Genomic DNA, 13647 nt, shown 5'->3' on the forward strand with positions numbered 1-13647 from the left:
ATGGCACCAGGGGCCAGCACAGGGGGCTCAGGGCAGTGGGAGAGGTGCCTGGGCATTCCCAGGAGGAATGCTGTGCCTCGGGAGAACCTGCAGCCCAGCTGTGCCTCAAGGGAACCTGCAGCCCAGCCCCGGAGAGGCTCAGGGAGGGTCGGAGGGATGCAGCCCCTGCTGCAGGGGGACAGGGATGCTGCAGGGACAGCAAATGGAGGAGAGAAAAGGATGTGCAAAAGTTCAGAGCGTCCGGGCTGGGAGCAGGAGGAGGGCACTGTCACTGCCCTGGGTCTGTCCCCGTGTGTGAGGAATCTGAATCAGCGAGTTTCGGCTGTCCTGTGAATGGGGAGGCGAAACGGCCTTGAGGGTGAGGAAAATCTTTGTCCTCCAATAGTCCCTCTGGCTCTGATTGACCCGGGGAAACTGAGGCACGGGGCCAGGCTGTGACAGCGCAGGGGCGCTGGGGCCGGGTGCGCTGTGTCGCTGCCTGCGGGCAACTCGCAGCACCTGGCGGGGTTTGTTGTGCTCCTCCCGCTCTGCCGCAGGGGCCGGGCTGGGTGATTACCCCTGGATAATGGGAGCCTTGTGCAGCTCGGCGAGTCCCCCGCCCCCGGGCCGGCCCCAGGCCAGGCTGCTGCCCCGGCCACGGCGGGAGCAGCCTCTGCACAGCCGCCCCATTCAGCAGCAGCTGCGCGGGGGCTCGGATGGCTGCGGTGCCCGGGGGCCCCGCCTCGGGGAGAGCGCGGGGCTCCCGGCGGGGCTGGGGGACACCGAGGCCCAGCAGGGCTGGGGTGACAACCCTGCAGACCCTGGGGACCCGCTGGACACGAGCGTGCTCCGCCCCAGCCCAAACTCCCCCAGGTGTCCTTTGCAGCCCGGACAATGACAAAGGGTGTTCTGCCGGCCCGTTTTGAGTCTGTGCTTGTTTGGCGTGGGTTCAAAGGTGATCCCCCGGCTGTGCCGGGCTCTAGGGCACTGTGGGGCTGGGCAGGGCAGTAGGTCACTTGTGATTATCGCCACTGCTACCTGCACATTGCACTCAGGGACTGTCGCGCCGCCGGCATTCCCCAAATACTCTGAACAACGCATCCCACGCCTCGGCCCCCTTCTCTGGGTCTGTGAGCGATTCCTCCTCCAGCGCCCGGCTGTCTGCCTGCCTCAGCCCGTGCACGCCCGGACAGGCAGGAGCTGGCAGCTCTGCGAGCCCCGCGGGCGGAGCTGGGGCGGGGGCCGTGCCGGGCCGTGCCGTGCCGTGCCGGGCCGTGCCGGGGGCCGGACTGAGCTCTGCCCGCCGCCGTGCGGGGCCGGACACCGCTCTGCGGGGCTGGGCGGCGACGGCGCCCTCCCGGCTGCTGCTGGGGGTGATAAGTGGCTGCGGGCGGTGGGCAGGCACCGCTCCTTCCTCCTCCTCCTCTCCACCTCCTCCTCCTCCGCCTGACGTCAGCCCGCGGCCCCGCTCAGTCTCGGGCTGCCGGCGGCGGGCATGGCTGGGGGGCGGCGGCCGGCGGGGCTCGCCCTGGGCTGGGGCTGCTGCCTCCTGCTCTGCTGCGGTGAGTGGCTGCGGGAAGGGCCGGGCGCTGCGGGGCCGGGTGCGGGGCGGGCGGGGCGCGCACCTGCGGAGCGCCCCGGGGTCCCGCGGAGCGCTGGCGGGGCTGTCCCCCGCCCCGCGGGACACCGGGCTGCAGCGGGGCTGCATTTGCCGCTGTGCAGCTCCCGAGGTGGCGGCCGGAGCGGTGTCCCCGCGGAGCCGCGGCGGGGCCGGCGCCGGGAGCGCTGCGCCCCTCGGGCGGCGCCTGGCGCGGCTCCGGGAATGCTCGGATCGCGGGGTCGGGGCAGCCCAGGTGGGATCGGCCCTTCCCAGCGTGTGTTCCGCCCGGACGGCCCCGCGATCCGCGGTGGGGCGGGTCTGCGTGCCCCGTCCCGCTTTGGGGGCCCCTCTGCAGCCCCCCCATGGCAGCGCAGGTTGAGGGGTGACCCACGTGCGTTCAGCGCGCACCGGGGTGAGCTGCTTGTTGTTAGGAAGCATCCACCCCTTTCCTTCTAAGGAGTTTTCCCCTGAGCGCTGTGTTTCTCTTGGCTTTTTTCGCGCTTTCTTTTTTTATCCACTTTCCAGTCCATTTTCACCCTCGGGGGGTGGCTGCGCTTCCTGCCCTGCCCCGCTCCGCGCATCCCGCCCTCCCCTCGCCGGGAGCGCTCCCGGTGCGCTGGGGCTCCCGGCCCGGCTAAGCGGAGGTGGCCCCGGCGCTGGGAACCTGCCCAGGCCGAGGTGTTGGACCCAAATCAGGCTCAGAGCGGGGTCTGGAGCGGGCTGCTCCCACCCCCGTCCCGTGCCGGGATCCCCTTCCCACAGCCCGTGCGCCGAGCCAGGAGTCTCTCAATGGTTGGCGGCCTCGGTGCATTTGGAAGCCCAGACACGTGAAAGGCTTGATGCTTCCCAGAAGCACAAGGGGCCACGGCCAAGACATTCCCAGGCCAGCCTGCGCTGCTGGATCGGGGGGCTGAGCCCACCCCGGGGCTGCCTGGGTCGCCCCATCCCTTTGTGCCCCGCGGTGTGGCTGTTAGAGAGGTGTCTGTGTGCTGTCACCCCTCTGCGGGGTGGCGTTGAGAGTTTTGCCTCTCCTGCTGCACATGACAGGTCCTGACAGGGTGGTGGGGTTGGTTTGGGGTGCCAGGCGCTGGTCCCGGCCGCAGCAGAGCCCTGGTTCGTCCCCATCCCGGGCTGGGCGGAGGCTGCTGGTGTCAGGAGGTGTCGGGCACTGCTGGTGGTGCTGCTTCCTGCGGGGCTGGGGCTCTGCACCCTATTTCTTCTCTCTGTGAAGAACACAGGGCACGGGTGATGCTGTTTTGGGGCACCTCGGCTGGTGGATCTGTGCAGAATAGGAGGGGTAGCGTGTGTGGCTGTGCCGGCAGCAGGCGGGATCTGGCCGCAGCTGGTTTCCCTGAGAGGGGAACGCAAACCCACGGAAAGCTCAGGCATGCCATGTGCGGCTCCAGAGCCCTGCGGTGCCTCTGCTCCGGGCCGGGGGCTCTGTGCAGCCGCACTTCTCGCCTTCTCGCCGCACACCTCGGCTCTGCAGGAGGCTGGCGAGGGACTCTGCTGCTCCCCACCCCCTTCCCCTGCTCTAAAAGCAAATCTTTGTTCTTGCGGAGCCCTGGCTGCCGGCCGGCTGTCCGCCAGCCAGATGGAAAAGGCACGGGGGCTCTCCTTCCTCCTTCCCCGCTCGCTCCCTGCAGACGCCGCTCCACATCCCGAGGTCTCCGGCTGGAGCCGTGCCAGGCACTTGGGCTGGATGGGGCTCGGTGCTGCAGCTGGGCTGCTCCACGCGTGGCTGATGGATGTGCCCAGGTTCCAGCGCCGAACCTGCAGCTGTGCCGGGCACAAGGGAGGATGGCCAAGTCCTCAGAGCCTGCTGTGCCAGGCTGGCTGTGCCCAGCGCCTCTTTAGCCTGCCCACGCACATAGCAAAAGGTCTTGGAGCCGTAGAAGCGAGCCTTGTGTCGCCAGGCTTGTGGGGGACCTTGTGAGTGTCCCCTTGTGTCCCTCTTCCAGCCTGTCCCGGAGGAGGTGGGGAGCAGTGAGCCCTCTTTCCATGCGGGGTGGGGGCTGCAGAGCCCGTGTCAGCCTCCTCAAGGGCAGTGGATGGCTGGGAGAGCTGCGATCCTCATGCCAGCCCCGGATGCCAGCCATTCTCCAGCTGTGAGCTCATGGTTTCGGTTGCTCGCTGCCTGGTTGAGGGCTCTCATGCCGAGCGGGTCAGGGGGAGGGCCGGCTGCTCTCCAGGGGCTGCCTCTGCCTGGGGCCCTTGCTCGAGCTCTGAAAATGATGGAGAGGCAAAGTCTGGCCGGGCTGCCGGCAATCCCGAGTGCCAGGGCACAGGGGAGGGCACACCCCAGCCCCAGGCTTGCCAGTTGTGCAGGTGCCCTCCTGCAGCAGGCAGCCAGGTTCTGGCTGTGCAGGCGGGCAGTTCCTCCTGTGCAAAGTTGTCTTTATCTTTGTACTCTCAGCCAGTTTCCTGTCCCTGCTGCGTGCTTATCTCTGGGACTTTCACCTGTTTTTCCAGCACCTTCTTTGCCGTGCTGTGATTTGCCCATCTCCCTGTGCCAGCTGCGCTACGCTGAGGGGATGGGCGAGGGCCAAGCCCTGGCTGTTGGGAGTTCTGAGGGGCTGGTCCTGCGTGTCGGGGCCTTTGCTGTGGCAGGAGGGCTCCTGGCTGGGTTTTGGCTTTGTGCCACCACGTACCCAGTGCAAACAAAGAGCATTTTGTGGGCACGGCGCTGCCCTTTGAAGTCTCCCCATGGTGGTTGTTGCGGAGCGGGCGATATCAAGGGAGATGTTGACACAGCTGCTTCCTCCAAGCCACTTGTCCCCAGCTCCCGTACCTGGGCTGGCTCTGTTGCTTGGGGACAGGCTGTTGTCCCCTCTGCAGGGCTGTGTGCCAGCCCAGGGCGTGCAGAACCCCCTTTGCTTTGGCAGGGATGGCGGCAGTGATGCTCCCAGCCTTGCTGCTGTGCCGCCCTGGTCTCTGCTGTGCCCAACCCCTTGGGCAGCTGCTCCGTGCCCTGTCCTGGATCAATAGCCATTACCTTCCCATCCTCCCTGGAGCAGGGCCAGCAGCTCCATTACTGCTGTGGGCGGCTGGGCAGGGAGGAAGGTGGGGTGCAGGGATGGGCCCCGTGCCGTGGGTGGGCAGAGCAGCAGCCAGGGGAAGCCTTGGCAGTGCTGCAGGCATGGATGCTTCCACTGCTGGGGCAGCAGGGTCCGAGCTTGTGGAGGGACCTGGGAGTGCCAAGGCTGTGGTGGCTGGGGACATGCTGCCTCCCAACGGTGCCCTGGGGACACAGCTGGTGGGGGCACGACATGCCATGTCCCCCCTTTGGGTACAGGATCGCTGGCCTGAGCACAAGGGCTCCCTGTGGATGCTGAAGGCAGTGAGATCCTGGCTGTCACTCCTGCTGGGCAGGGACACAATGTGCAGAGCACAAGGCACAGATATTTTGGGGGATGGAGATGGGGACAGGCTGTGCTTGGACAGCCCATTATTCCCCATTCTTCCTGCCCCTAAGAGCGAATTCTGTCCCACAGCTGCAGCCAGCAAGCTGGAGATCTCCATGCCGCCTGAGGTGGAAGTGGAGCTGGGGGGCACAGCCAGCATCGAGTGCAACTTCTACATCCCTGAGAATGCCTCCTACACCTACATCGACTGGTTCTACGTGAGTGCTGGCCTGGGACAGCAGCTCTGGGTGCTGGGCTGGGGGGCAACCAGCCCAGGGCTTCCTGCAGGGCCCCCAGCCCAGCTCTGCCCCTCACCTTGCAGGTGGATCGCAGCAACAGGCAGGTGAGGCTGTACCACATCACGGCCAACGGCATCCTGGAGGACGACACCGACTACAGGAAGCGTCTGTCACTGGGGGAGGACAAGGCCCTGTCCATCAGCGAGGTGACCCTGCAGGACCCCAAGGTCTTCATGTGCCAGGTTGGAGCTGGCAGCTACGGCATGGGCGAGAACAGCACCGAGCTCAGCGTCTACAGTGAGTGACTCCCCCTGGGCAGCTGCTCTGGGGGCTGGCGGGGATCCCACCCCAACCCTAACCCAACCCATCCCTCCTAACGTGCGTGGGGTTCTCTTTCCAGAGCTCCCCACGACCCCCGAGATTAAGCCCTATGCAGGAGGCATCTCTGTGCACAGCAGTGACATCCCAGAGGTGAGGACACACACAGGGGACGGCGAGGCTGCCTGCCAGCCCTGCCCTGTGCTCACGGCCCTCTCTGCCACCACAGATTGCCAGGTGTGTGAGCAAAAACAGCTTCCCACCTCCCAACATCACGTGGCACAAGAACGGGGAGCAGCTGCACGCCGGGGAGAACAGTGAGTGGGGATGGGGATGGGCAGCCAGGCCAGCAGAGGGGCTGGGGGCTGCCTGGCAGCCAGGGAACCCCAGGGAGCCAATGGGGCGGTGGTGGTCCTAGAAGGAGGGAAGAGATGAGAATCTTGACTCTATGATTTATTATTTTGTGATATATAAAGATATTTTAAATCTCTTTTAATATATATATATTAAAAATCACAATTTTATATATATATTTATATATATATATATAAATTACATATATAAATATATATGATACAATCATATATACAATAATATATATAATGTATATATAATTATATATAATATACATATAATTAAAAATCACCATTTGTATTGTGATATATATAGATTAAAAGACATATTAAAAGAAAATTATCTATTACAACTATACTAAAAGATATAGTATGTATTTTCGTATATATATACTATATATATTATATATATATTTTATATATATGTAATATATATTTTATCTATATATATCTTCTAATATATAGATTAGAAGATATATATAGATAAAATATATATTAAAAGAAAATGATCTATTAAGACTATACTAAAAGATATATATATAGATAAAATATATATTAAAAGAAAATGATCTATTAAGACTATACTAAAAGAATAAAATAAAAGATTTCATTAGAAAGCTAGCAAGGAAAAGAAAATAATAAATATAAGAATAATAAAAATATAATATAATATAAATATAATATAATATAATATAAATATAATATATAAATATATATGACATAATAATAATAAATATAATAATAATAAAATCTTGTGACTGCTCACAGCCTCGACACAAGTGGCTGTCATTGCTCATCAAGTAAAAACAATTTCACATGCTGGGTAAACAATTCTCCAAATCACATTCCAAAGCAACAAAACACGGAGAAGCCGAAGCTCCTCAGCTTCCCAAGAGAAAAAAACCCTAACAAAAAATGATTTTTCACGAAACACATCTATGACAAGCCCTCCTCCCGTGTCACCTGCAGAGGTGGTGATGCCGTCGACGGTGATCCGCGAGTCCAGCGGGCTGTACACGGTGAGCAGCACGCTGCTGGCGCCCGTCACGCGCGAGGACCGCCACTCCCGCTACCACTGCTCCGTGCACTACCTGCTGCGGGGCCAGCCGCGCGCCCTGGACTCACCGCCTGTCCAGGTCAACGTCTTCTGTGAGTCCGGGGCCGGGGGGCCGCGCTGGGGCCCTGCACTGGGGCTGCTGGGCACTGACCCTGCCCGTCCCTGCGCCCAGACCCCTCCGAGAACCTGAATCTGAAGGTGATGCCGTCCTCGACGCTGGTGAAGGAAGGGGACAATGTGACGCTGGTCTGCGAGGCTGATGGGAACCCACCACCTGTCTTCAGCTTCTTTAAGAAAAACGTGAGGCTGGAGGGGACCAGGGCACCAAACATCTCCTGGTTGCTCCTTGTGCCCTGCCCAGAGGGTCCTGGGGAGGGGATGCAGTGGCTGGGTTGGGAGGGGCCCTGTGTGGGATTAAGGACTCTGCTGTGACCGTGTTCACAGGGGTCTGAGGATGAAGGAGGAGACTAGGATTTGACTCCATGTTTCAGAAGGCTGATTTATTATTTTATGATATATATTATATTAAAATTATACTGAAAGAATAGAAGATTTCATCAGAAGGCTGGCTAAGAATAGAAAAAGAATGAATAACAAAGGCTTGTGGCTTGGACAGACAGTCTGAGCCAGCTGACTGTGATTGGCCATTAATTAGAAACAACCACATGAGACCAATCACAGATGCACCTGTTGCATTCCACAGCAGCAGATAATCAATATTTACATTTTGTTCCTGAGGCCTCCCAGCTTCTCACGAGGAAAACTCCTAAAGAAAAGATTTTTCATAAAAGATGTCTGTGACACTCTGCTTTGTGCCCGTTGTCTGCAGCTGGGTGTGTGGCAGGATGTGACCTCGCTGGCAGAGCCCGACAGCGGCGTCCTGAGGCTGCACGACGTGAATAAAACCAGCAATGGCACGTACAGGTGCCAGTCCCTGGACCTGGATGACATGTCACAGATAGAGGAGGACGTGGATCTCGTTGTGAACTGTAAGAGAGAGGGGAATGGACCCTGTGGACCTCGTGGTGGGTGCTCTGTCCCTCCTGCTCACCCTGCCCTGTTCTCCATCTCTCTCGCAGACATTGAAGGGGTCCATGTGAAGATGGAGCCGTCCTCCACCCTTCGTGAAGGGGACAGTGTGATGCTGAGCTGTGATGCCTACAGCCCCGTGGGCCTGAAATACCAGTGGAGGGACGACAAGGTGAGTTAACATCCCAGTCCTGTCGGGCTCAGGCTCAGCCCGGGCTTTGCAGCTAATCAGGCAGAGTCAGGATCTTGCTCTGTCTCTCCTGAGAGGCCAGGGGGAGGATTCCCTCTTTCATGGACCTGCATCGTCCACCCCAATATTGTCACCTCCTGGCCAGGACTGCAGGGAGCTCCTGTGCTTGCAGGGTCCCTCACCGTGTTTTGGGACATGGGCACAGAGGGTCATTGCTGGGGACATTCCCTCCCAACAGGGCAAGAAGCTGGTGGAAGGGAACCAGCTCCTGGTGAAGAACGTCACCTTTGAAAAGTCCAACACCTTCAGCTGCAAGGTGATGGCCCCGAGCGTGCCTGGGCTGGAGCAGAGCAAGAAAGTGTCTGTGGCTGTCGAGGGTAAGATGTGGCCTGGGTGCAGGGTGACCCTTGGGTGCAGGGTGACCCCTGGGTGCCCAGCATCCATTCCATTGAGAGCTGTGGGTGCAGAGTGACCCCTGGGTTTCCAGCACCCATTCTCTGGGAGCTGTGGATGCTGGGTGCCCCCTCCCTGCCCAGCACCCATTTTCCTGTGAGCTGTGGGTGCAGAGTGACCCCTGGGCACCCTGTACCCTTTCCCTGGGAGCTGTGGGTGCTGATGTCCCCTGGGTGCCCATCACCCATTCCCTGACAGTTGTGGGTGCAGAGTGACCCCTGCCCACCCTATACCCATCCCCTGGGAGCTGTGGGTGCGGGGTGACCCCTGGGTGCAGAGTGACCCCTGGGTGCCCTGTACCTGTCCCCTGGGAGTTGTGGGTGCCCTGTACTCATCTCCTGGGAGCTGTGGGTGCCCTGTACCCATCCCCAGGGAGCTGTGGGTGCAGGGTGACCCCTGCCTGCCCTGTACCCGTGCCCTGGGGGCTGTGGGTGCTGATGTCCCCTGCCTGCCCCCAGACAAGCCGCGCATCGTGGCCATCAGCTCCCCGCTGTACGTGCGCCAGGACCAGGTGATCAACCTGACGTGCAAGGCCATCGCCTTCCCCCCGCCCACCGTCCAGTGGAGCATCAACGGCACGGTGAGAGCTGGGAGGGGCCAGCCTGGCACGCCCCAGGGGCTGCCCAGGCACTGAGCCCTGCCCTGCCTGCCCTGCCCAGGCCCACGAGTACGTGGACAACCAGCACGTCGCCAGCAACCTGACGGTGCGAGTGAGCCACGAGCTGCTGCGGGCAGGAGCCATGTGCCGCGTGTTCAACAGGCTGGGGTCCAGTGAGGAGCACATCCAGCTGCTGGTGGGTGAGTGTCAGGCCCTGCTCTCTGTCCCAGAGCCCCCCCAGCAGTGTCAGTCCCCCCTGGTCCAGGCACCGGCTGTGCCGTCTGCCCTGGGGGGGCTGAGCTCGGTGTCTTTCCCTCCCTTCCTGCTCTTCCAGATGGTTCCGTCAGGAAAGGTCAGTCTGCTGCCGGTGTCCATCAGGACATGGGTTATGCTCACCTCTAGGCTGGGGAGGGAGCTTGGGCTGCTGGCTCTGCACTGCTTCTCTTGCTGCTTCTCTCCCTGCCAAGCCAGGCAGGAGGCTGAGGCTCTGTCCCCAGCAGGGAAAGCTCCTGCTTGTCCTCAGCGAGGCCACCAAGTGCAGCTTCTTGCAGCCCAAACCTGCTGGGCAAGGAAGCAGAGTGGATTGGCCTGATGCCTTGCAGGAATTCCTGTTATCCACCCTCCTGTGGCACATGGGGCATGTGAGCTCAGAGCAGAATTTCTGCATTCCTACAGAAACTGCCCCAGCAGAGCATTTCTGTACTGAAATCTGCATCCCGCAGGCAGCTGGGGAAGCACTGGAGCTTCTTTGGGAGGAGGAGCCTTTTCCTAACACAGAAGGGAACCTGGAGGGTGTCATGGTGGAACAGGCATTAATTTCTTCCTCTCCCTGTTGTGTTTAGACCAAAAGTCAACAGCAGAGAGCCAAGGGGTGATCATCGTGGCCATCATCGTGGCCATCCTCGTGGTGGCTGTGCTGGGCGCTGTCATCTACTTCCTGCACAAGAAAGGCAAGATCCCGTGTGGCCGTGCCGGGAAGCAGGACATGTAAGCACTGCCACCTGTCCCCAGGGGCCTGTGGGGCTGGGGGATGCCTGATATCACTCATGCTTCCCATCCCATCCCATCCCATCTCACCGCTCCAGCTCTCCCTGCCCGGGCGGCTCTGCAGCTTTTCCAGCTTCCCACAGGGAGGAGACAGCAGAGTGGTAGAGCAGCCAAGGGCCCCCTTTGGGACAGCCCAAAGCTTTCTGTGAGCTGGAGTCTCTTTGGGACAGCCCAAAGCTTTCTGTGAGCTGGAGTCTCTTTGGGACAGCCCAAAGCTTTCTGTGAGCTGGAGTCTCTTTGGGGCAGCCCAAAGCTTTCTGTGAGCTGGAGTCTCTTTGGGGCAGCCCAAAGCTTTCTGTGAGCTGGAGTCTCTTTGACCCCAGCGCTGTGGTCCCCTGAGATGGAGCCCCGGGCCTCGGCCAGCCACGCGCCCTCCTGGGTATCGCCAATGCGTCTCAAAAATTGTCACCTCCCTCCCCTAGCACAAAGCCAGAGGCCCGTAAAGACAAGATTGTAGTTGAAGTTAAGTCAGATAAACTTCCCGAAGAGGCGGGGCTCCTGCAGGGCGCCAACGGCGAGAGGAGAGCTGCAGCTGACCAGGTAGGACTGAGCTCGGCACCGCCCCAGGGCTGCACCAGGTAAAGCTTTGCTGCCCTCCCTGGCACTGCCCACCCTGCACGGGCTCCATCATCCATCAGCAGCACTCGGGGGGGCTGTGGGAGGGAGGGGAGGGGACAATTCTGGGCGGTGACAAAGCCGTGCCCTGCTTGGCTCTGCCCCCTCCGTGCAGCAACAGCCAGGCTGCGCAGGGGAGAAGGAGCTAAAATAGAAAGATGTCTGGCCAGAAGTCAGAGCAGAGGCTGCAGGAGTGATTCCTCTGAGCCAGAGATCTTGGGATGAGTCTCTTGGGACATGTGAGTGCCCCTCACCTGGGATGGAGCAGCTTTTCAGTGTCACTGCTGGGCACCACAAATGCAGCCGCTGAGCCCACTGTGGCTTTATTGCCTCGGGCCAGGAGGGAGCCCCTGCCTGGCTCTGCACAGCTCACACTGCCCTCCCCTCGGGCTGGCTGCCACCCTGGGGTGCCCCAGCTGTCCCCACCCTCTGTGTGTGTCACTGCCCCCCTGCAGCAGAGGGTTGGCTTTGCGTTCCTCCCTAACTTTGTGTTTTCCCCTCTCCCTTTCTCTTCTGGCGGAATGAAGAGCGAGAAATACATAGATCTGAGAAACTAGAGAGGAAACCTCCCAAGTGCTTTCTTCCTTCCAACCTTTCCTGCTCTTGGATTGCCTTCTCCCACCCCTGCTCCAGCCCCTGGGGAGCACGGCCAGAGAGCAGCGAGTGTCACCATGCTGGGGACACCTCCCTGAGCCACCTGGCCTCTACCTCAGCCCTGGGCTCGCAGGTGTTGCCTTAGCAGCAAAGCTGGACTCGCTTTACTACTCCAGAGAAGCCACAGCAATATTAGGAAGAATTCTATCCCATTAATCCCTACTTGGTGGAAGGATTTGAGGCTCTTTCAGGTAATCTGTTCTGTACACGTTGTGGGAAGGTTTTGACACATTCTTTTTACCCTGACCTTGCTCAGAGAGGCTGGTGAAATTCAGTTTTTGGGATGTCTGAGGCACCTTGGCTGTAGTGGGTGCAGGTTGGAGAGGGGAGTGGAAGGGGGGAGTGTTGGAGAGGTGTTTGCAGCTTCTGAGAGGGTTTGAGTGCTTGGCTTTGTCTTCGAAGCGTTCCTGGGTCAGTTTATCCCAGCGGTGCTGTGATCCCACAGGAGGAGAGGCCCTGGCAGAGCAAGGAAGGGGTGCCCATCTCCAGAAAGGTTTGGGGGTGTCTGTTTGGAGCTGCGCTGACCCGAGGGCAGGGCTCTCTCTCCCCTCTGGATTTGGTTCATTGTAGGAGCCAGAGCTCCCGCAGGTTTCAATTCAATATTGGACAGGGCCAGCCAGTGACGTCTCAGGGTTTTTTGTGCTCAGCCATTGCCAGCCCCAGGTCAAACTCCTCTCTGTGCTTCACTGCCACCTCTGGCTCCACGAGGAGAAGGGCAAGAACCTTCCATGAGCTTCTGTGGTTCTGTGGCACCTCCCCTGCCTCACCCCAGCGGGCTCAGCCCCTCCTGCCCCTCAGTGCCCTCCCCTGAGCTCTGCTGCCCACACGGCTTCGTCCCCTGCCCCACACAGGGGCCCTGTCCCCGCCTGCTCCACGTGGTGTCCGAGCAAAAGCTTTGGTTTATATATATTTTTGTTGGATTGTGTGTACATTTCCAGGAGTTTTATTTCTCTCTTTTTTTTTTTTTTTTTTTAATTTTGGTTGTCTGATACTTGTAAGGTTTTTTTTTTTTTTTATATATATATGTGAAAATAAAGTACGGATTCAAAGCTGAGTGGTGGAGTTTGTTCCCACAGGCAGAAGGGTGGGAAGGGCATTCCACAATCCCATGGAGGTTCCAACAGGATCCATTTATGCCCCTCTGGCTGCTAATAATACACTAATTACTATTAATGCTACTAAATCTCTCAATTCTAATAATAATAAAAATATATTTACATTTATAATATAATAAAATAACAATAAATTTAAAATAAAAAATTTATAATAATTATAAAAATATATTTATATTTATAATACAATAACAATAAATTTAAATATAATAACAAAAATTATAATAATAAAAATAAAGTAATAATAAATATATAGTAACAAAAATTTTAAAATTACATAATCTTAGTTTTAGGCTGCAATAGGTGATTATACCACTAGATCTTAAAAAATAATATTGTCAATAAAATTTACTGTTAGAATTTATTGATCGTTTAATTAATAGCTGATACCAATACTGTAGATGTTAACGCATACAGGAGATGGTCATAAACACTAATAAACTAACACTGGTAATTAATAAAAATTATTAATAAAGCTAATAACTACCCTGAGAGGACAGAGGGCACATGAAGGTGACACCAAACTGTCCCTTCTCCTTTGAATTAATAAGAATTAATTTCTGTGTCCTCATCTGAGCCCTTGATAATTATTGGGGACTCAAATGACCTAAAGTAACCCCTATGACCTAAAGTAACCCCAATGAAGACCTCAAATGACCTCGAACGACCCCAATGACCTCAAGTAACCCCGATCATGACCTCAAACGACCCCAATGACCTCAAGTAACCCCGATCAGGGCCTCAAATGACCTAAAGTAACCCCGAGTAGGGTCTGAAATGACCTAAAGTAACCCCTGGAAAACCAAAAAATTGTCAAATGACCTAAAGTAACCCCTATGACCTCAAATGACCCCTATGACCTGAAGTAACCCCAAATTTGACCTCGATTGACCCCAATGACCTAAAGTAACCCCAAATTTGACCTCAATTGACCCCAATGACCACAAGTAACCCCAAATATAGACTCAAATTACTTCAAGTAACCTCATATCTTCATTT

General features: G+C 57.5%; 1 protein-coding gene across 2 annotated transcripts; it reads left to right on the plus strand.

Annotated features, from left to right (window-relative positions):
- The first annotated feature begins 1348 nt into the window (after positions 1-1348).
- On the plus strand, positions 1349-12146 carry MCAM (melanoma cell adhesion molecule). Of its 2 annotated transcripts, XM_059488391.1 has the most exons (15): positions 1349-1541; positions 5074-5201; positions 5306-5519; positions 5623-5693; positions 5770-5857; positions 6863-7042; positions 7123-7250; positions 7780-7939; positions 8030-8151; positions 8408-8546; positions 9081-9202; positions 9282-9420; positions 10063-10207; positions 10690-10807; positions 11410-12146. In XM_059488391.1, the coding sequence occupies exons 1-15, from the start codon at positions 1475-1477 to the stop codon at positions 11437-11439; spliced, it is 1851 nt and encodes a 616-aa protein (XP_059344374.1). In that variant the 5' UTR covers positions 1349-1474; the 3' UTR covers positions 11440-12146. The 2 variants fall into 2 exon arrangements, with proteins under 2 accessions (XP_059344374.1, XP_059344375.1); XM_059488392.1 differs by lacking the exon at positions 10690-10807.
- Positions 12147-13647: the final 1501 nt, after the last annotated feature.

This window comes from Ammospiza nelsoni, chromosome 24 (assembly GCF_027579445.1).
Source record: "Ammospiza nelsoni isolate bAmmNel1 chromosome 24, bAmmNel1.pri, whole genome shotgun sequence".
Classification (NCBI taxonomy): Eukaryota; Metazoa; Chordata; class Aves; order Passeriformes; family Passerellidae; genus Ammospiza; species Ammospiza nelsoni.

Bases quoted from the DNA above. Each gene is read 5' to 3' on its own strand.
- MCAM (XM_059488391.1), top strand. From the start codon at position 1,475: ATGGCTGGGGGGCGGCGGCCGGCGGGGCTCGCCCTGGGCTGGGGCTGC. The intron at 5,202-5,305 runs GTGAGTGCTGGC...CTCACCTTGCAG, and splicing joins CCTACATCGACTGGTTCTAC to GTGGATCGCAGCAACAGGCA. The intron at 5,694-5,769 runs GTGAGGACACAC...CTGCCACCACAG, and splicing joins ACAGCAGTGACATCCCAGAG to ATTGCCAGGTGTGTGAGCAA.